This window comes from Trichosurus vulpecula, chromosome 1 (assembly GCF_011100635.1).
Source record: "Trichosurus vulpecula isolate mTriVul1 chromosome 1, mTriVul1.pri, whole genome shotgun sequence".
In the NCBI taxonomy this organism is placed as follows: domain Eukaryota; kingdom Metazoa; phylum Chordata; class Mammalia; order Diprotodontia; family Phalangeridae; genus Trichosurus; species Trichosurus vulpecula.
In genome coordinates, this window is record NC_050573.1 from 78,553,233 (window position 1) to 78,575,705 (window position 22,473).

General features: G+C 41.3%; 1 protein-coding gene and 1 pseudogene across 1 annotated transcript; both read left to right on the plus strand.

Annotated features, from left to right (window-relative positions):
• Positions 1-508: 508 nt before the first annotated feature.
• LOC118833501 lies at positions 509-2,553 on the plus strand (annotated as a pseudogene).
• On the plus strand, positions 2,169-8,406 carry LOC118830339 (zinc finger protein 501-like). The gene is made up of 6 exons (XM_036737289.1): positions 2,169-2,364; positions 2,884-3,091; positions 3,614-3,705; positions 4,274-4,400; positions 4,943-5,056; positions 6,609-8,406. The coding sequence occupies exons 3-6, from the start codon at positions 3,673-3,675 to the stop codon at positions 7,775-7,777; spliced, it is 1,443 nt and encodes a 480-aa protein (XP_036593184.1). The 5' UTR covers positions 2,169-2,364; positions 2,884-3,091; positions 3,614-3,672; the 3' UTR covers positions 7,778-8,406.
• The last annotated feature ends 14,067 nt before the right edge of the window (positions 8,407-22,473 follow it).

Sequence of the window (22,473 nt, forward strand, 5' to 3'; positions counted from 1 at the left end):
TAAGGTTAGATAGACTTGGGCGTATTTGTAGGTAGCAGGGAAGGAACCAGGAAATAGGGAGAGACTGAATGTTATTCAGAGTAGAGATGATGATTGGGGCAATCTGCTGAAGAAAATGTTGGTGATGAGATCAAAGATTGGAGGGCTGGCCTTGACAAACAGAAGGGCCACCTCATCATAAGAATGGAGTGAAAGAAACAACGGGGGACAATGTCAAAGGGATGTGAGATGAGGAAGAAGGGAGAATGGGCTCAGTGGGTGAATGACCCTCAGTTTTTCAGTCATGTGTAAGGCAAGGTCCTCAGCTGAAGAGGTGGGTGGAGGGTGTGGTAGGAGAGGCTGGAGGAGAGAAGAGAAGGTTTGGAACAGCTGCTGTGGTGAGCGGGATAGGAAATCTATTAGGGAATAGTAGGATTACTTTTCTGTATTGAGGGTCCAGTTAAGACCAGCTAGTATAGGCTCTCTCCCAACTCACCTGGGCAGTGGCCACAGGTGCAACTGCAGTAGCATGTCCCACAGGAAGGCCTCTGCTCTCAGCCATGGGTCTCTGTGCTTCCTGTTTCAAAAGAGAAGCAGCAGGCACTAGGGAAAGATGAAGAGCTTCCCCAAAGATGACACTGCCAAGCCCATCCACCTGACAGCCTTTCTGGGCTATAAGGCAGGCATGATCCACATTGTTGGAGAGGTGGACAGGCCTGGCTCCAAGGTCAACAAGAAGGAAGTGGTCAAGGATGACACCATCATGGAGACGCCCCCCCCCCATGGTCATTGTAGGCATTGTCAGCTATGTGCAAACTCCACGAGGCCTTCAGAGCTTCAAAACCATCTTTGCTGAGCATATCAGTGGTGAATGTAAGAGGCAATTCTGTAAGAACTGACATAAGTCCAAGAAGAAGGCCTTCACCAAGTACTGCAAGAAGTGGCAAGACGATGATGGCAAAAAGCAGCTAGAGAAAGACTTCAACAGTATGAAAAAGTACTGCCAGCTGACCTGTGTCTTTGCCCACACCCAGATGTGCCTGCTTCCTCTGAGGCACAAGAAGTCTCACCTAATGGAGATCCAGGTGAATTGTGGCAGCATGGCTGAGAAACTGGACTGGGCCCCCGAGAAGCTGGAGTAGCAGATGCCTGTGTCCACCGTGTCTGGGTAGGATAAGATGATTGATATCATTGGAGTGATCGAGGGCAAGGGTTCCAAATGTGTCACCAGCCACTGGCACACAAAGAAACTGCCTTGAAAAACCCACAAAGGACTGCATAAGGTAGTATGTATTGGAGCTTGGCATCCTGCCCACCCTACCTTCTCTGTGGCTTGAGATGGTCAGAAGGGCTACCACCATCGCACCGAAATCAACAAAAAGATCTATGAGGTTAGCCAGGTCTACCAGATCAAGAATGGCAAGCTGATCAAAGACAATGCGTCCACTGATTATGATCTGTTCCACAAGAGCATCAACCCTCTGGGAGGCTTTGTCCACTATGGTGAAGTGACCAATGACTTCATCATGCTGAAAGGCTGTGTCATTGGGACCAAGAAGTGACAAACCATTCCATTATCTTTGCCAAGAAAACACCAAATGAGGTCACAGAGTTGGCCATGACTGAACAGCAGCAACAACAACTTCATAAACAAGCCATCAGTAAACAGCAAAAGTGTTAGGCCTTCTGTGTGCCAGACTCTTTCCTCTGGCCATCAAACATCAAGCATTTATTAGCCACCTACTGTGTGCCAGGGACTGTGCTAGATACTGAGGACATAGAAACAAAAGTGAAACAAAGGCAAATCTTTGCCTTTGAAAAGCTTCCAGTCTAGCCAGGGGAGAAGGCATGTACATATAGGAATGAGTATAAAAGAGATACAAAATCATAATTTTGGAGGGAAGACTATAGCAGCCAGGGAGATAATGAAAGGCCTCATTTAGTAAGTGATTGTTAAGTTGAGCCATGAAGGAAATTAGAGATTCCAAGAGACAGAGGGGAGAAGGAAATATATTCCAGGCCTGTGGGACTGCCAGTACAAGAACCAGAGGTGGGAGGTTTGCGTATGAAGAACAGGCAAAGGTCCCATTTGACTGGACAAGAGCACGTGAAGGGGAATAGTGTGTAATGAGGCTGGAAAGATAGATAATGGTCTTTTAAAGTGAAACAGGTGTTTTGTGTGATCTTAGAGGAAAATCCTTTGGACGCTGTGTGGAGGATGAAGAGTGGAAAGAAACCGGAGGCAGCAAGACCAATTAAGAGGCCACTGCAGTAATACAGTGAAGAGGTGAAATGATGATGGCTGTGTGAATGGAGAGAAGGGACAGGTGAAAGGAATTGTGGAGAGAGAAATGACAAGATTTTGCAGCTGATTAACTATTTGGAGTAAGTGAGAGTCAGAAGTTAAAGATAACATTGGGGCTGTGAATCTGGGTGCCTGGAAGAATTACATCCACAACAGAAACAGGAAAATTTGATAGAACAGTGGGTTTGGGGAAGATTGAATCACAGAGAAGGGTCCTTGACTTGAGGCAGGGAGGCTGGGTCTCTTGTAGGGAAGTATCCTGTTCCTAACTGGATTGACCAATGGTGGCCTGAAAACAGGGGTGGAAACATCTGGAGTACAGATGGGATCAGGAACTTGATCGCTGAACCCCAAGCCCAAACTCAACTGTGGAAGACATTGGGGCAGCCTCGTGCATAGTATGCGTGTTGTGTGGGGAAGGATTGGGGACAAATTAGTATAATCTTGGCCCTTTACCTTGATGAAGGAGGGGATTGGAGAAGATGAAAGGGCTCATTTTTGTGGAGTTTCCCATTGGTGTGGAGGCAGTTCAGGACAGTGCAGTACATGATAACCCCTCCTAACCTCCTCATGCCTTTTTCTTACCCTGTGTTTTTCAGATTTCCCCAATATTCTCTAGCTCTTGCCTGAGACATCTGAGCTGGGCAGTTCTGCAACTATTGATGGAAGGAGACGATGGCCCTGGGCAGGCTTTCCCAGAGATCTGAAAGTGCCCTGATTGAGGACTGGGTCACACTGCATTCAGGGCATCATTTTGATTGGAGAGGCAATGCCTTTAGGAGGGTGATGAAGAATAAAGTTAGGGAGGTAGGAAAGGGGCTGATACACTGTGAGTCTTTTTTTGAATGTATTTATTTAATGATAAATAACTCTTTCCATGTAAACAGCAACAGACAGGCAGTTTCAGGGGGTGACTAGAATAAAACAAGGGAGGTGATGAATCTTGAAAATAGATTTTAAAAGGGGAAATGGAAAGGTCTTGGCAGAAAAGAGAGAACATTCTCTATTTTGGGAATAGATTACAATAAAGACCAGATGATATGCATGCCTCTTGCTTTCCAATTAACAGTGCACTACCCTCAGCCAGAGATGGTGCTTAGCCTGGTCTGCATAGTTGATAGTATTCACGTGCAGTCATGTTCACAGTTGGCAGGATGAACAATGGGTCACACAAACATGTTTAAAATGTGACCACAGAGGGAACAGGAAAGGGTCGTCCTTGTGTCCTGGTTGGACCCAGAGAAGGCTAAGAAACCCCAAGATGAGATATTAGTTGGAAAGTTAGGGTGGGTCAGGTATGGTCTTCTTCATGGTCCTTTCCTTCTCCAGTTCCATCTGCTCCCCAGGTTTCTGCCTATGCCTCTAAGAGGAACACAGAGAACCAGGCAATGGCAGCTGAGCTCCTATCATCCAGGCCTCAGGTGAGCTGTCCTTCCTGAGACCTCATTCTGACCACTCCTAAGCCCCCTCATAGTCTTAGTTCCTTCCCTAAATTAAGCACTTCTCTTCTTCCCATGAACTTGAGCCCTAGTTTCTACTTCCAGGAACTGGGTTAGACCCAACCATGAGTTATTTTGTATGGACTTTCTCCTTTTCCCTGCCAAACCCACCTGCATATAGTTTGTAAACCTGGGTCATAGAATTTGTATATAGTCTCTCTGAGTTATTGTACCTGAAAAAGAGGGTTTGGAACAGTGATCTCAACCCATTGTTGGGGAGGGGAGTACTATTTGTAACACTCCTACACCTCCCAAGTGTGTCCATCTTTTTGAGAAGTGAGTTTCATACATAGACAACCGTTATGTTCAACATACATACACATGCTTGTATTACTTAGGTTCATAGACATCAGCATTCAAACATTAATAAAATGCACACATTTGATATAATGAGTAGTATGCACATGCATACTTGCCCATGACTTTCATACTATCACGTCCTCTACCCTGGAACAATCCCTGGGGCTACAACAGGAGGGTGTTGTTTCAGGCATTGGTGACCTTTGAGGATGTGGCTGTATACCTCACCCAGCAAGAATGGGCCTACCTGGGCCCTGCTCAGAGATGTCTGTACAGGGATGTGATGCTGGAGACCTACAGAAATGTGATTTCATTGGGTAAGGTGTCTTTCTTAGGACTCAGACCTGACCTTCATGATTTCCTATATTACAAATAACTATAACATCTTAAGGAATTTGGATTTGGATTCTAAACTCAGGGATCAGAAATTCCTAATCCCATCTTGGCTTCCCAGGCCATAAGATTCATGCAGAGAAGAAAATGGGTAACTCCTTCAAGTTTTCTCTGAGCCTGAATCTTCCCTCTCGTCCAGCTTCCTTGTTGTCCAGGTATAGGAAAGGTCCAATGGTGACATCTCCAAAAATGGGAGTGTTCTACTCTACTAATGGGGAAAGGCTATATAAAACAAGTATTCGTTTGCCCTGATCACAAATTCTCTGGACCCACTCATTCTTGGAGGAATACAACCCTGAAGCCCCTTCCTAGGGTACATAGTTCTTCCCTGGGCCTTCCTATCATGGCCCCCCAGATAGTTCCTTCTCCAACTTGCTTGCCTCTACATATGGCTAGGATTGAAACTAGGACAGCCCTTCGTAACCAAGAAAAAAACACTCTTCCCCATTTCTTTCCCCATGATTAGGATTTCCAGTGTCCAAACCTGATGTGATATCCCAGCTGGAACGAGGGGAAGAACCATGGGTCCTGGGCATGAAGGTAGCCGAGAAGAGAAAGATTCTGAGAGGCAACTGTTCAGGTGAGTGAGAGAACTTTTCCTTCATTCAGTGATTGAATAGGCATTTACTGGGCTCCTTCTGTGTACTCTTTGGGGTACTAGGTTTTTCAGAAAGTTCAAAGCAAGTAGAAGATACAGTTCTTGCCTTCTCTGATTTCATTGTGTGGTTGGTCCTACCCCGTCCTGTCTCTTTTGGGAGCTTGCCTCTGTCTTTCATTTTCTTTTTTTTTAATTCTTTTTTTTAAGGGGGGGGGGAGGGGGAAGGCAGGGCAATTGGGTTTAAGCGACTTGCCCAAGGTCAAGTGTAAGTATGTCAAGTGTCTGAACTCAGGTCCTCCTGACTCCAGGGCCAGTGCTCTACTCACTGCGCCACCTAGCTGCCCTTGTCTTTCACTTTCAATCTCTCCTTATTCACAGGCTACATTCCTGTAATTTCTAGGTCAGAGTGTATGAATTACTTAGTGACTTTTCTCATGTAATTCCAAATTAATTTATAGAATAGTTGGAACAGTTCATAGCTCCATCAATAGCATATTATAGTTCTCCTCTTCCCAGAGCCCCTCCAACATTTTCTTTTTTCCCTGCCACTTCTTAAGTGCCTTCCATCACTGGCCAAGGGCTTGCCATTCCTACATTACTGACTGGTCACCCCAGACACAGATGATCTGTCTTCCTATTAAATCTGTGCTACACATATGTCGCTTATTACACAGTGTCTTGTATTGGATTTATTTTGTTTATATTTGTTTATTTTGTATTGGATTTATTTACTAGTATAAAGCCCTGGAAACACTTCTTGGCCATCAGTCAATGTTCTCCAGAAGCTTCATTTCTTCCTTTCCGCTAACTACAGATTTTTACCTTCTTGATTTCCTTCTCTCCTCTTACTTACCTGTCCACTACCACCTAGAATCTTCTCTTCCCAGACTTATTTCTAAACAAGAATTCTTGCTTTTTATCCCCTTCCTCTCCCTCCACCCCTCCCCAGTTTAGTACCTAGCTCCTCTTAATTTTTTTTACTTCTTTTCACTATAGGGACATAAATCCAGATATAGATAAAAAACATAGGTAAGAAGCAAGAAGGCTTAAGTAGCCTTCCGATCAGCTGCTCTTGGTCTTTGATAGGTAGGTGGGATCACGTATGCCACCTCTTAGACTCCTTTCACTGATCTCTTAATTCTTCCTCCTGGGGCTCAGCTATATGCACTTTATTTTTTTATTCCCAGAGTTTATTTCTTTCATCTTCTAGCTCCCCATCCCTTCTCTTTCCCAAGAAGATCCCTGATGAGACAATAGTTGTTAATTAACAGTCCCTTGTTGCCAAAAGTAAGATTTATTTACATCTCAAAATGCACTTCCTCCTCCCACTATGATTTTGATGTCTGTCTCCTTCAAAGAATGGTCAAATTAGGTCATTTGCTGGCAGTCTCTTACTTCTTACTAAAGCATAAGGTCTGAGAACCTGTACCCTCAGCTGTATATACATGCTTATCTACCCTAGGATTTTTGGCACACATAGGCTTTCAGTGAATTTTTGTTGAATGAAGGAATGAATGAATATCTTTTGTTTTAGATTGTGAGACCAGCAACCAGAAAAAGGAATTTATTTCCACACAAGAAATATCTGAAAAAAAGGGATCTAAGAAGGCAATATTGGAAATACTCAAAGGAAATATTACCCAGCCATCCGAAGTTCATAATGCCTGTGAAATCAAAGACAGTTTAATGAGATCTCAGAGGAATGCTGCTGGGAAAAAACTCAAGAAATTACTTTTCAGACAACAAAGTGTCAAGCCAATGACAGTGATCCATAGGAACATTAGCCCAGGACAAGTGCCCTCCAAATTTAGTGAATCTGAGAGAGGCTTCAGTATGAACTCAAAGCATATTAAACAGCAGAGTATTTTTACAGGAGAAAAGCCTCATCAATATGATACAAATGGACAAAGTTCCCAACAGAGTACTAACCAGAGGGTCCATATAGGAGAGAAATACTATAAATCAAACATATGTGAAAAAACATTCAGGCAGAACTCAGGCCTGATTAAACAGCAGAGTATTCAAAATGGACAAAAATCCTATGAATGTAATGAATGTGGGAAAATCTTCTCTGTAAGCTCATCCCTTATTCAGCACCAGAGAATTCACACAGAAGAAAAACCTTATGAGTGTAAAGAATGTGGAAAGACTTTCAACCGTAGTTCTAATCTTAACCAACACCAGAAAATTCACACTGGAAAGAAACCCTATCAGTGTAGTGAATGTGGCAAAGCCTTCTATCAGCAGTCTAACCTTATTCAGCATCAAAGAATTCACACGGGAGAGAAACTTTATAAATGTATGGAATGTGGAAAAGCCTTAAGTACACGATCTTCTCTTATACAACACCAGAGAATTCACACTGGCGAGAAACCCTATGAATGTAATGAATGTGGGAAAACCTTCATTCGGGGCTCTAACTTCATTGATCACCAGAGAATTCACACTGGAGAGAAACCCTATGAGTGTAGTGAATGTGGTAAAGCCTTCTCTCAGCACTGTAACCTTATACAACACCAGAGAATTCACAGTGGAGAGAAACCCTATGAATGCAGTGTATGTGGGAGAGCTTTTGTTGCACTTGCAAATTTGATTCAACATCATAGAATTCATACTGGAGAAAAACCCTATGAATGTCACGACTGTGGGAAAACCTTTCGTGCAAGCTCATACTTTATTCAGCATTGTAAAATACACACTTAAGCTTATACATGCTAGTAGGAAAGCATTTCATGAACATTCATCTCTTACTCAAAGTGAAGAGAATTCAAGAAATATTTATTAAGCATCAACTGTTGGTAAGGCTCTGTGGTAGGTGCTAGGGATATGAAAAACAGAAAACACAAGGGGAACTTACATTATATTGGGAGGGTGCATTATATTCATAGATAAGGAATTACAAAATATTAAAGGTAGGGAAGACATTAACAACCTTCGCATCCCCAGAGCTTAGCATATCCCTCACACACAGCAAGACTTGAATAATGCTTGTTGACTGACCAAAACCCTCCCCCTCCCCAAAAAAATTCATCTTTATTTATGAGTGTATGGACCTTCACTAAGAGTTGTGATCTTCACAAATATCAGCTAGTTTATACTATGGACACAGAAAAACTGGTAAAGAAAATCTCCCTTCAGAGACCTTGTGTGTGTATCCAGTATTAAAGCTTTATGTCAGAGCTCTTCACTTTATAAATTTTAAGAGAATCAATATGAGAGAAAAAGTGAGTGGAATGAATGAAGTATCAGATCAAAATATTAAATACTTTTGTATTTGAATCATTGTCACATAGCATGAACAAAGAGAATGACTTCCCTGTCCAACGGGATGGGGAAAGAGAGAATAGCCCTTCTGTCACAAGATGGAGTAGAAAACAAATAATTTTTGGAGAGAGTCACTTGGGGGATGGAAAGCTCTTAAGGGTGAAATTCTGTATTTCAATGAGGAGGAAAAATGGGGGTGTCCAGAGACATATTTGGATACACAAAGAACCTATCCACAACTTAAAGTTAAAAGACATGTAAAAGATGAAAGAGCCCGTAAGGGAGGATGAATATAAACGCATGGATAAGTCCATTAAAAACTGTTAGGAATGTAAAAGAGCTGAGGCCAGCAATAAATGCTAAGGTGAAAAAAGGGAAAGGGAAGTTTAACTATATTGAGGGAAAGAAGAATAGCAGAGATAGACTTGGGGTAGGTGGTTAATAGGAAGCTGGAACCCGAGGTAAGTAAGGAGAGAGTGAGAACACAGCTCCCTTTGAGGAATTTGGCATAGATGAACTACATTCCAAAGTATCAAAAGAATTGTTTTGCCACTGTCACTAATCTTTGAAAGAGAAATGATGGAGACTGGGAGAAGCATTATAGGACTGAGAAAATGTCCCTGTTTTCAAAAGAAGAGAAGAGAGTAGATTCTGTAAACTGTAGACCAGTGGAGTTGACTTTGATTCCTGACTAAATTCAAGAACAGATTTTTTAAAGGGATGGCTTGTGAACATACAGAAAAGGAGGTGATGATCACTAGGAACCAGCATGGCTTCATCAAAGAACAGCCTATACCAAATTATCCTCATTTTCCTTTTTAACAGTCATTAGATTGGTAGATAAGGAAAACGCTGTTAATTGTTTATTTGCTTACTGCATTTGTAGATAAGAAGAGAAATTAGCTACTTGGTAGTTCATTTAAGTAGATTAAAAACTGGTTAATGGCTGGGAGCAAAAAGGAATCATAAGATGACTCAATGTCAGTTTGGAGGGAGATTCCTACTGGAGAGCTGCAGGTAATTGCTTGGCCTTTGTTATTTAACTTTTTTTAAATCAGTGACTCAGATAAAGGCTTCTATGGCATGTTTATTGAATCTGCAGATGATTCAAATGTGGGAGGTATAGCTAATGTGCTAGACAGAGTTAGGATCCAAAAAGATATTGACAAATTAAAATGAAGGGTCAAATCTAATAAGATGATTCCGGGAGTCTAGAACTGATTTCATTGGTGTAGGGAATTCCTGGCATGGAAATTCACTTTACCTGTGCTGATTGACAACTAAACTATATAACTTGTGCATTTAGAGTAGAGATTTCAGACCTGAGGTCTGAAACAAACAAGAATGTTGGTCACTATTTCAATATAATTGGTTTATTTTGTAATTCTATATATTTTACACATTCAAAAACATTGAGAAGGGGTCCATAGACTTCCTTATACTGCCAAAGGGGTCCATGACACCTGAGATTTAGTTTTTTGGCACATTAAGTGATTTGTCCAGCATCACACAGTCAGGATGTCAGAAGTGAAACTTGAGCCCAAGTCTTCCTGACTGAGGTCTGCTTTGTATCTCCTGCCCAAACTGTCTCTCTCAGTATGAAATTTAATACAGATAAATGTTACATTCTACACTTTGATTCACAACTTCAGCTTGACAAATATAGAATGGTTGAGGTGCTAGACAGTTCTCTGAAAAAGATTTGGGGACTTTAGTGTACTCTAAACTTACTGGAAGTCAACATTGTGACAATAGCTAAGTGAACCAGGTACAGCCAAATGACAGAATAGATAGAGCCTTGGACTTGGGAGTCAGGAGGATCTGAGTTTAAATCCTGCCTCAGATGCTGGTGTGTGTCCCTGGACAATTCTGCCTCACTTTCCTCATATGTAAAATGGGGATAATAAAAGCACCTATTCCCTCACATTGTTGTCAGGGTAAAATGAGATAATATATGTAAAGTGCGTTGCAAACTTTAAAGTGCTAGATTTTAGCTGTTATTAACCATTTAAAATGCTAACACAACCATAGGCAGTATTAGGGATAGAGCCATGGTATCAAGGACTAGGATGGTGATAGTTCCATTGTATTATGCTTTAATCAGATCACATCTGAAGTATTGTTTTCAGTTTGGGTTAATATTTTATTTATAACAGTGTCTAAGAGGGTTGTTTCTCTAAGTCAATGTAAGTTCAACTGTTGAGCTGCATCAGGAAGTAGAAGTGGGAATTTCAGTCTCTTTACTGAACCCTACCCTTGGAATATGGGTGTTGTCAGTCTTTTAGACCAGTCTCCTTCTTCCACTTTGAGAACACCTGCTTTCTAGTAACCACCCATTTGCTGTCCCTTTCCGCTGTAGGGTTGTCTCTCTGCATATGTAGAAGAAAACAGTTGGGAAAAGGACCTTGTTACCATAGCAACAAGCCAGCCACAAAGCCAAGATGCTATTTTAAGCTTTTATCTTTTTTTTTTCAGCTTAAGGGAAAAGGACCAGATTCATACTTTTTCTACCACACTTTGGGAAGTATATAAACAATAACAATAAAATGTCTGTCTCATGTACCTCAGGAGCCCCCAGCCAATATGGAAGTCCCCACAATTTAGATACTCTGTCCCCTTCCCTCGTGGTGAGTAAAAAATGACAGAGGTAAACTGAGGCAAGATTTCCAGACAATATAACAGTTTATTAACAGGGACTCAAACTATTAGTAAAGTGAGCCACTCTAGCCACCTCAGGAAAGGTTAGGCACCCAAAAGGATGAGAAAGCTGAGAAAGATGGGTTGGCCTTCAGGTGTGGATGATTATGCTCAGATCTGGCAATTAAAGAATGTTAATTCTTTTGGGGACCTGGCTGCCTTTAGCAATCTTGGCTAGAAAAACAAAATCATCCAAATCAGGTTCTCCCTACCCCCAACTTTGGCCTCCTCTTTGGAGACTAAATTACACAGTTTTGCCAAAGATACAGAAGGACATGAGAGTTGTCCCCAGGGGAAGGCCTAGCTCAAACTGGTCCTCTACTTATCTGTAAATAGAGGCAAGGACCCCAAGTTAGCTCAGGGCTGGGAGTGATCATATTACTTGGCTATGCCTTTAGAGACTGCCTTATGAACTACAATAAGAGGAGGGGTTTCTGACAAAAATGGGGAAAAGGCTGGATTACAAAGCAATATTAATTATTAAATGATAAGGCATAATATTACTTTTCCTCACCCTGTTGTTTGTACACCTTGCTCAGCCAATCTCCTTTTCCTCTAGCTTCCTATTCACAATAATGAAGCACACAAATCAGAAGCAGCTAAGATCTAGCATTTTGTGTGACCACACATTAATACCAATTAGACAGAAATGTAAACAAACTTTTAAAAACAGAAAAAATATGGACTCCACATCGGAGAAATTAGCACTTTAGTATCTGTTGTAAGTTTGGGACAGGGGCAGAAAGGAAGTTCAGTCCAATTTAAACATACCTCCCCTCTAGCCAAGACTGAATATCATTTATACTAATAATTCACTGAGCCTCTTTGTTCACCCCTTTTGTTCCACTTGTGGAGGTCTCTCTCCACAAAAAGAAATGCTTAAAACCCTCTCTTTAGAATGTGGGTCATAACAAGTAGAAGGATTTCTGCCCCAACTTCATCCTCAGCATATATTTCATCCCTGACAAAGAGAAGTATCAAGGGTTACATACTACTTTTTAAAACATCCCATTACCACTTTCAGTCTCTCAACATCATTTAACAACCTTTCCTCCTTTGAGGTTCATGATATTAAAATGTACTGCCCAATCTAGATGCCTAGTGGTTGCTCCCCGGCATATGCCCTTTCAGTCCCTGGCTCACTGTCTTTCTGCTCTAATTCCTGCCCTTGCATTAGGAGACTTCAACATATAGCATGTCCCAAATGTCTTAGCTTTAATAGCTTAAAATTGCACTGTTTTTTTTGAACACCCTATCTATCTATCTATCTATCTATCTATCTATATATACATATATATATATGTATATATAGATTCTCAAATACCTTAATTTACCAGTCCTTCAGTCAAGTCCCATGACCTCTACTCCTCTACTCCTCTAATCCATCTTAGCTACACACAGAGATTGTCATATCCTGGGCGTAGCTGTCATCTGCAAGTATGTTCAGTTTTTGTGTTAATGAACTCCAAAAATTCCTTTATCTGCTCACAACCTTTTAGCATTCCATCTTGCCCTGTGCCTCACCAACCCTTGACCCCATTCTTCGTCCTCCTTGTGACCTCCATTTTCTCCACCCCTCAATACTTTCTCGGGCCATCATCCCCGCACTGGCTAAACTCTCCTACCTTTTCTATCTCAACCTCTTGGTGAATCAGTCCACCTCTACATTACCCCTCTATAATCTTGCTCCCTTATCATATCCTCAAACCCTAATGCACATCCTCGGGTTATACTGCCAATGATGTGTTGCCTTCCTTACTATTCAATCCTGCTGGAGAATGGAGCTGGAGTGTCACAAAACTTTACTGACTGGATCCATTATAAGTTTGTTACAATCTCAACTGGGCCCTCAGTGAATTAAGCAAGGCAGTCCTTTGTACCCCACCTAATCGATTTGTTCTCTCATTCACCATAGACACTATATCAAACCTTTTCATCCCTCCTCAAGCCCATTATGGCATTCCCTCCCCTCCCCTTCTCAGCTGAGGATTTTGACTCATATTTCACTGAAAAAATTGAGGCCATTTGATGAGAGCTCCCTCTGCATCCCTCCCTGGCTCATATCACTCAGACTTGTTCCCCAACAATTCACCCCTTTCTCACATGAAGATGCAATCCTTTCCCTTTGCCAAGGCAAACATTTCTACAGGATCCATGATCCCATTCCCACCCACCCCCCCGCCCCAGTTTTCTCCAGAAGATTATCCTATCATCTTTATTCTCGTATTTTCAATCTCTTCCTATTTACTGGCTCCTTTCCTGGTACCTACAAGAATGCCTATGCCTTTCTCATCCTTAAAAAAAAAAAAAAAACCTAACAGTCCTACACTTCCTGCTAAGTATAATCCCATATCTTTCCTTTGTGGCTAAACTCCTTGAGAAAGCTATTTGCCTCTACTTCCTCCCCTGTAACTCTTTTCTAAACACTGCATTCTGGCTTCCAACCTCATTGTTCAACTAAAATTGTTCTCTCCAGAGCTACCAGTGAAATCTAATGGCATTTTCTCTGTCCTGGTGCTTCTTGATCTCTCTGTAGCCTTTGGCACTGTTGATCTCCTCCCTGAATATTCATCCCCTCTCTAGGTTTTTCTGGTTGCTCTCTCCTGATCATTCCTTTTCTGGACTGTGATCTAGGTCACACTCACTAACCATGAGTATCCTCCAAGGATCTGCCCTGGGCCCTCTTCTCTTCTCCCTCTAAACTATTTTGCTTTTATAGGCTCAGTTATCATCTTTATGCTGATGATTTTCAGATTTAATTATCCATTCCTAATCCCTCTCTTGACCTCCATTCTCACATCACCAATTGCCTTTTGGAAATCTCAGACTGGATGTCCTGTAGGCATCTCAAAACTAATATGTCCAAAACAGAACTCATATTTTTCCTAAAACCCTCTTCCTTTCTTCCAAAATTCTCTATTACTGTTTAGAGCACCACCATTCTCCCAGTCACCAGGCTTGCAATTGTCAGGGATTTTTTCCAAATCTTGAGATAGGCATACCTATCAGTTGGGGTCTAATGACTATGGGTCAAAGACAGAATTGTAGATTCTAAGGAATCCACTTTCACTGATAGCAAATTCAGATTCTTGGGGTACAGATTAAAATTTTATAACCTTTCAGGCTCACTTAGAGAATGTAGGCAATCAGCAGCATTAGCACTTCACAAGCAGGGGAGGGGTAGAGAAAGAGGTGGAATCAGCCAAACACTTTTACAATTATGAAGCAGTCCTTTTACACAAAACGGCAGGGTCTCTGATCCAAGGACAGCAGATAGTTATTATAACAGCTGGTGAGACCATCTGCTTTACCATGTCCTTGCATGGGGGTTGGGGACTTTGTAATATTAGGCAACCACATGAGTGGTGAGATTCCTACATTGTTAATACATCAAGATACAGTGAAATAATTATGGTTCCCATTTTCCTACCGTAGAATCTTGGTGTCATCTTCAACTCTTCTCTTGAACTCATTCCATATATTGAATCTCCTGCCAAGTTTTATCATTTCTACCTTCCCAGTATCTCGCAAATTCATCCCTTTCTCCCCACTTGTACATCTACCACCCTGGAGGTCCTCATCACCTCTTGCCTGGCCCACTGCAATAGCCGGCTGATGGGTCTGTCACCCAGTCCATCTCCTGTCCATCAGCTATCAAAAGTGAGCTTTTTGTTGTTGTTGCACTTAATAGTATTTTACTTTTTTCCAATTACATGTAAAGATAGTTTTCAATATTCATTTTTGTAAGATTTTGATTTCCAAATTTTTCTCCCTCCTTCCCTCCCTTCCTTCCCCCCTCCCAGGACAGCAAGCAATCTGATATAGGTTTTACATATATAATCATGCTAAACATATTTCCACATTAGTCATGTTGTGAAATCAGACCAAAAGAGAAAAACCATGAGAAAGAAAAAACAAAATAAAAAGTGAAAATAGTATGCTTTGATCTGTATTCACACTCCACAGCTCTTTCTCTGGATGTGGCTAGCATTTTCTACCATAAATAAAGGTGATCTTAAAGTGCAGGTCTGCTATTCAACAAACTTCAGTGGCTCCCTATCACCTCAAGTATTAAATACAAAATTCTGGTTAGCATTCAAAGCCTTCCATAACCCCCCCCCACTTTTCTAGTCTTCTTATACCCTTCTCCCCCACCCCACCCCACACACATATTGTTTGATCCAGCAACACTGGCTTCCTTACTGCTCCTCAAATAAGGTACTCTATCTCCTGACTCCAGGAATTTTCACCAGCTGCTCTCTATGCCTGGAATGCTGTCCCTCCTCATTTTACCTCCTGTCTTCCTTCGAGTGCCAGCTAAAATCCTACCTTTTACTTAGGAAGCCTTTCTTGATCCCCCTTAATTCTAGTGTCTTCCCTCAGTTGATTATTTCAAATTTGTCCCGTATATTGCTTGTTTGTACACAATTATATGCATATTGTCTCCCCCATTAGACTGTGAGCTCCTGAAAAGCTCCTTGAGAGCAGGGACTATATTTTGCCTTTCTTTGTATCTATTCCTAGGACTTAAAATGGTGCCTAGCACATAGTAGATGCTTAATAAAAATTTACTCACTGACTGATGATGTCAAATAAGGTGTGTATTTTTGCTAAAAGATTTGCTATATTCATTACACTGAAGGTTTTTCTTCATTGTGAATTCTCTGATGTTAAATAAAGACTGAGTATACATTATAGGCTTTCCCATACTCATTAGCAGTTGGTGGTAGAAGCAGTATCTTAACCACTTCCCCAACACAGTTTAGGCTAGTTATTCCTCAAAAGGTATTGAGACATTCTTCAAGACTTGATTGGCTCATTGGTTGGCTCCTCATCATCCGAGTACAAAACAGCCTCTGAGATGCTTGGTTGGTGGATCTTAGTGGGAGCTTTCCTCAGCTGAACCAATTTAGGGAGCTCAATATCCTTTTACAAATTTTTTAAAATTAATTTATTTCCATTCATTTCCATTCATTTAGAGTTATAGATTTTCTCCCCATGTCTCCCCTCCCCCCACCCCAAGATGACATACATTCTGATTACCCCTTCCCCCAGTCTGCCTTCCATCCTATCACCCCCACCCCATCCCTTTCCCCCTTACTTTCTTGTAGAGCAAGATAGATTTCTATACCCCATTGTCTATATATCTTATTTCTCAGTCACATCTAAAAACAATTTTTCACATTTGTTTTCAAAACTTTGAATTCCAGATTCTCCCCCTTCTTCCCTCCCCACCCACCCTCATTGAGAAGGCAAACAATTTGATATAGGTTATACATGTGTAATCATGTAAAACATTTCCATAATAGTCATATTGTAAAAGACTATTTCCCTCCATCCTATCCTGCCCCCCATTTATTCTATTTTTATACTTTGACTCTGTCCCTTTTCAAAAATGTTTGCTTCTGTATCCCCTCCCCCAATCTGCCCTCCCCTTACCCTGTAGGGTAAGATACCCAATTAAGTGTGTAAATTATTCCCTCCTTAAGCCAAATCCAATGAGGGTAAGGTTCACTCGCTCAATATCCTTTTAAAATTATTTTTCTCCTGAAATACCTAACTAAATCTTCTTTTGTTAATTGTTAAATGACCTACAAATGTCTCATTTTGTTCCGATATCAGAACCTAAACTACCAGGGGATTGGCCAAGTCAGGTCAGGCCCAACCCAGAACACATATAAAACATTTCTCTACACTATTAATCATCTAATGTTGAATAAAGTTTGCAATCTGGTTGAAAACTTTTCCATATACATCAGATTTATTAGATTTCTAATGTCAACTTTCTGGTATTCATTTAGGACTAAGTTCTGACTGAAGACCTTTTCTGTAATATTATGTGGTTTTTCAGAAATTCTATGACGGTTATTCAGTTGTAAATGTTGGTGGAAGCTCTGCCCACATGGATCACAACGACGTGGTCTCTTTCCCTAATTTTTTTTGTTTGTTTTTAGCTTTTTTGGCAGGGCAATTGGGGTTAAGTAACTTGCCCAAGGTCACACAGCTAGTAAATGTGTCAAGTGCCTGAGGTCGGATTTGAACTCAGGTCCTCCTGACCCCAGGGCCAGTGCTCTACTCACTGCACCACCTAGCTGCCCCAATATTTAATAGTGTTTGAACTCACATTGAATCTTTTTTGACCCCAAGTTCTTTATTCTGCTAGCTTCTTTACCCTGTGACACTTTCTTGCATTATTTTCATTCAGAAAAACCTTTCCTAGGGCAGACATTTCCTCAGTTTGTATTGTTGGGTTCCACAATGTATCCCTAACCTATCCTCACATTCAAAGACTTCTCTGATCTCAGGTTTTTTGATATAAATGCATGTTGATTTCTTGTGATTTCCCTTTAGAAACTTCCTGCTTTGAAATCAGCTTTGATTTCATTTTGATTTTACAGTCTGAAATGACATAAAGTTCAAAGACCATATTTGGCTGGATGTCAAAATCTTCAACTAGCCTCAGAGAGTGATGAACACATAAAACAGATGCCCATCTGGGAGTGCTTGTCCTTACAAGATATAGGCACAGTCCCATCTGAATTGTTTGATAATTCTCACAGATACTGCCTGCCCCTTAAAACATCATGCTCTTTTCTTATTCTCTTTGTATTTCTTACAAGTCACCTATGTCCCTCTTCAGCTTCTTAGAGGTCAGTGACTCCTGTGTTGATATCTTAATCATAGGACAGCTACCTCAGCAAGGGTCGCCTTTCCAGCCTTAGTAACCTTGAGCACAAAGAAGTAAATCTGCTTTGAAAAAATTATGAGGCAAAGGTCTGGTTTTCAACAACAAAATCTATTGCTTTTACTGGGCTGGCATGTAGGTGTTTTGTGAAAACTAAAATGCTAATTATCTGTGTTACTACTGTTATTGTTCAGTGAGCAGGTCCTTTCACGTAAAGTTTTAATACGAGTTCTGCAGCAATACTCTCCACCACAGCCTGGGGAGGGGGAAGGACGAAAGGGAAGGACCAAGGACAGAGGCAGAGAGGGAAGCCGGCTCCTCCCTGCCCCTCTCCCCACAGCACTTGGACCCTGACCTAGGCGGAACATCAACGCCTTAAATACGTCCTGGGGCAGGTCTGATGCTTGGCCTGATCTGAGCGTGTCAGAGAAGGCTGGGGGCCTAGACGTGTCGTCGGTTCCAGGTTTCCGCGCAGCTTTTCGTTCTGTGCTCTGTAGACCGCGCACCCACCGCCACCAAGCGGACACTGATGCGAAGGGCACTAGAGAAAGCCGGCTGCGAAAGGTCTTCTGCCTTCTGGTCAGCAGGCTCCGGCAAGCCCAGGAGAAGCGGGCCCGGGCTCTGCTGTCCCTGCTGTCTGCGCAGGGACCGAGAGGTTTGGCGACAAGCACAACCAAAATAATGGTAGTAGCAACAACCCGTGTTTCTGCAGCGTTTGAATTTCAGAGGTCATCTAGTCCTGCTCCAACCCCATGTTACATGTCAGGAAACTGAGTCATACGATTTTGAGTTCCTTGAGGGTAGACTGTTTATCCCTAGCCCTTAGTAGTACAGTGCCTGGCATCATCACCATCACCGCCACCACCAGCACCACCACCACCACCACCACCACCATCACCGCCGCCGTCATCATCATCATCATAGCTGGCAATTACGTAATGCCTTAAGGTCCGCAAAGTACTTTCTATATGTTATACAACCACTCTATGAGGTAGGTGCTACTACTATTCTCATTATACAGATGGGGAGACTGAGGCTGAAAAGTTAAGTGACTTGTCCAAGGTCACACAGCTAATAAATGTTGAAGGCAATATTGAACTCAGGTCTTCCATATTCCAAGTGCAGTGTTCTATCCATGTTCCGCATAGCTAGTGCATAGTAGATCCTTAATAAATGCTTCTTGACTTGACATTTCCCATCCATAGAATAAGGGTAATAATAGTACCTACCTCAATGTTACAAGGAGGAAATGAGAAAATAGGATGCTATATAAATAGTCAATAAATATTTATTAAGTGCCTTCTATATGCCAGGCATTGTGATAAGCATTGGGGATACAGATACAAAAAAAAAAGGAAGAAAGGAAGAAGAAAGGACAATCCCTGTCCTCAAGAAGCTTACTAGCTAGCTAGGGGAGGACAAGCAATATATCCAACATCTCGGTGGTAGTACATGACAGAGCTAAGGTCCAGATCCAGGCCTTCTGATTCTAAATCCATCTCTCTTTCCACTACACCATTGGTGAGGTGCTTTTCTTCAAAGGAACCCAGTAAGAGAGGCCACATCTAGTGTTTCAAGGATCTTACTGGGGACTTTCTTACCTGATATACTTGCTGGGAACAGGATTCCATAGACAAGTAGGACAAAATTGGAACTGGAAATGTTTAATATATACTTCTTATAAGTTGCACATAGTATAGATTTGTCATTTTATTTATAATCCCCCTTTTTTGTTCTTGGTATGTCAAGTTCATAATAATAAAAAAGAATAAATTTTTTTAAAAGAACATATGAGGGTTTGACTGAGGTAGGGTCTCATTTTGCTGCCACAGAAACATCCAAGTGTATAGGGGGCCTGTGTTCTCAGGTTACATGTGTACACTGTCACATCTGACCTCTGTCAAATAGGTATGTCCACCCCACCTCCTTCCCTTGCAGATACCTGCCTGTACTCAGTCCATGCCCTGACTGAGTATATGTTCATCCACTCACAAGCAGTCACACACATTCTAAGGAGATGACCCTTTATATCTTCAGATCCCTTTCTCTAGGGCTTCTGGATTCCCCCCTTACCTTAGGCCTGAACATTGGAATTGACTTGGGGATTTCAGTAGGAATGTTTTGTTTCAGGCATCTGTATAATCTTTGAGGATGGAGGTATGCATCATCTTTGAGGATGTAGCTATTCCACCCAAGAGAAGTAGAGCCACTTGGGCCCTGCTCAGAGGCATCTCTCCCAGGTATGTGATGCTAGAGAATTATAGGAATGTAGTCTCACTTGGTAAGTTCTCTTCTCCAGCACTCAGATCTGAGTTCCTTGCCATTTTGGTATGTGTCCAGCTTTGAAAGTGGAAAGGATTGATTGGATTTTGATTTAGAGACCAGAGAATTCTAATCCTATTTGGGCTGACAGGTTCCCTTTCCTAGTAGATAAGCTGAGTTTGTGCAGAATAAGAAATGGGCAGATTCCTTGAGCTCTTTCTGAATTTTTGCTTTTTCTCCTCTTCTTCTCCCTACCCCATGAGAGACCTTGCCTAACTGTCCCAGACCTAAGACTCTTCTCTAGGGTCCAAGTATGGATATGTTCAGGTGTGGCAGTTATTCAACTTCCTAGTGGTGATAGGATGGTTGTTCCTTAAGCCTAGAACACTTACTCTCCAAACCTCTTTTCCGCCTCAAAGAATACAATCATGAGATCCCTGCAGAGGACAGACAGATCTTCACTGTGCCTTCCTATCATGTCCTCTCTGGGGAGTACAGGAAAAATACTATGCCCTTTTTCCTTCCCCATGAGCAGGATTTCCAGTGTCCAAGCCTGACATGATCCCTTGACTGGAATAAAGGGAAGAACCATGGGACTTGGACATAAAAAGAAAAGTTGAGGAGATCAAGAGAGAGAATTTTTCTTTCTTTTTTTTGTGGATGATGTGGAAGTCCCCTTCCTTTATTTTTTTAAAATTTATTTGTTTATTTTTAGTTTTCAACATTCACTTCTATAAGATTTTGAGTTCCAAATTTTCTCCCCATCTCTCTCCTCCCCCCACCTCAAGACGGCATGTAATTTGATATAGACTCTACATATACATTCAAATTGAACCTATTTTCACATTGGTCATGTTGTAAAGAAGAATTAGATCCAATGGGAGAAAAGATGAGAAAGAAGAAGCAAACAAAAAAAGAAAAAGGAGAGAAAGCAAATAGTATGCTTCAATATGCATTCAGACTCCATAGTTCTTTTTCTGGATGCGGATAGCATTTTCCATCATGAGTCCTTTGGAGCTGTCTTGGATCATTGCATTGCTAAGAAGAGCTAAGTCTATCAAAGTTAGTCATCGAACATTGTGGTTGTTACTCTGTACAATGTTCTCCTGGTTCTGCTCACTTCACTCAGCATCAGTTCATTTAAGTCTTTCCAGGTTTTTCTAAAGTCTGCCTGCTCATCTCTTCTTATAGTACAATCATACTCTATTACATTCATATACCACAACTCGTTCAGTCATTCCCCAACTGATGGGCATTCCCTCAATTTCCAATTCTTTGCCACCACAAAAAGAGCTACTATAAATATTTTTGTACATGTGGGTCCTTTTTCCATTTGTATGATCTCTTTGGGATACGGACCTACAAGTGGTATTGCTGGGTCAAAGGGTATGCACATTTTTGTAGCCCTTTGGGCACAGTTCCAAATTGCTCTCCAGAATGGTTGGATCAGTTCAGGTAAACTATTCCTTGCTCTCCCAGTTTGATTATAGTATCAGCCTTTATACTTATTTTGTACTTTATTTTGGTATATGGTATAAGATGTTGGTCTATCCCTAGTTTCTGCCATGCTATTTTCTAGTTTTCCCCAGTTTTTGTCAAATAATGAGTTCTTATCTTAAATGCTGTAGTCTTTGGATTTATCAAACAGTAGATTACTACAGCCATTGACTACTGTGTCTTGTGTACCTAACCTATTCCACTGATCCACCCCTCTATTTCTTAGCCAGTACCAAGTAGTTTTGATGATTGCTGCTTTATAATACAATTTAAGATCTGGTATGGCTAGGTTACCTTCCCTAGCATTTCTTTTCGTTAATTCCTATGATATTCTTGATCTTTTGTTCTTCCAGATGAATTTTGTTACTATTTTTTTCTAGCTCTACAAAAGAATTTTTGGTAGTTTGATTGGTATGGCATTGAATAAGGAAATTAATTTAGGCAGAATTGTAATTTTTATTATATTAGCTCAGCCTACCCATGAGCAACTGATATTTTTCCAATTATTTAGATCTTACTTTATTTGTGTGAAAGTGAGAGAACTTTTCCTTCAGTCATTGAAGAATTTTACTGAGTTATCTCCTGTGTGCTCAGGGAAGGCACTAGGCTAAGTCCTTCAGACTAAGTTCAAAAGAAATGAAAAAATATTCCAGTCCTTGTAGAACTTATTGTGCAGTGGGAGAGATAGAGACAAAAAGAAACCACTATAATTTCTAAGACAGAAATGACCCCATTTGGGGTTTTCTTGGCAAAGATACTGGAGTGGTTTGCCATTTCCTTCTCCAGCTCATTTTACAGATGAGGAACTAAGGCAAGCAGGGTTAAGTGACTTGCCCAGGTTCACACAGCTAGCATCTGAAGCTGGATTTGAACTCATAAAAGATGAGTTTTCCTGATTCCAAACCTAGTATTCTACTGTGCCACCTAGCTGCCCTATGTCACCTCTTCCCCTTCCCCAGTGCAATAAACTCCAGTGGCTCCCTATAATCTTCAG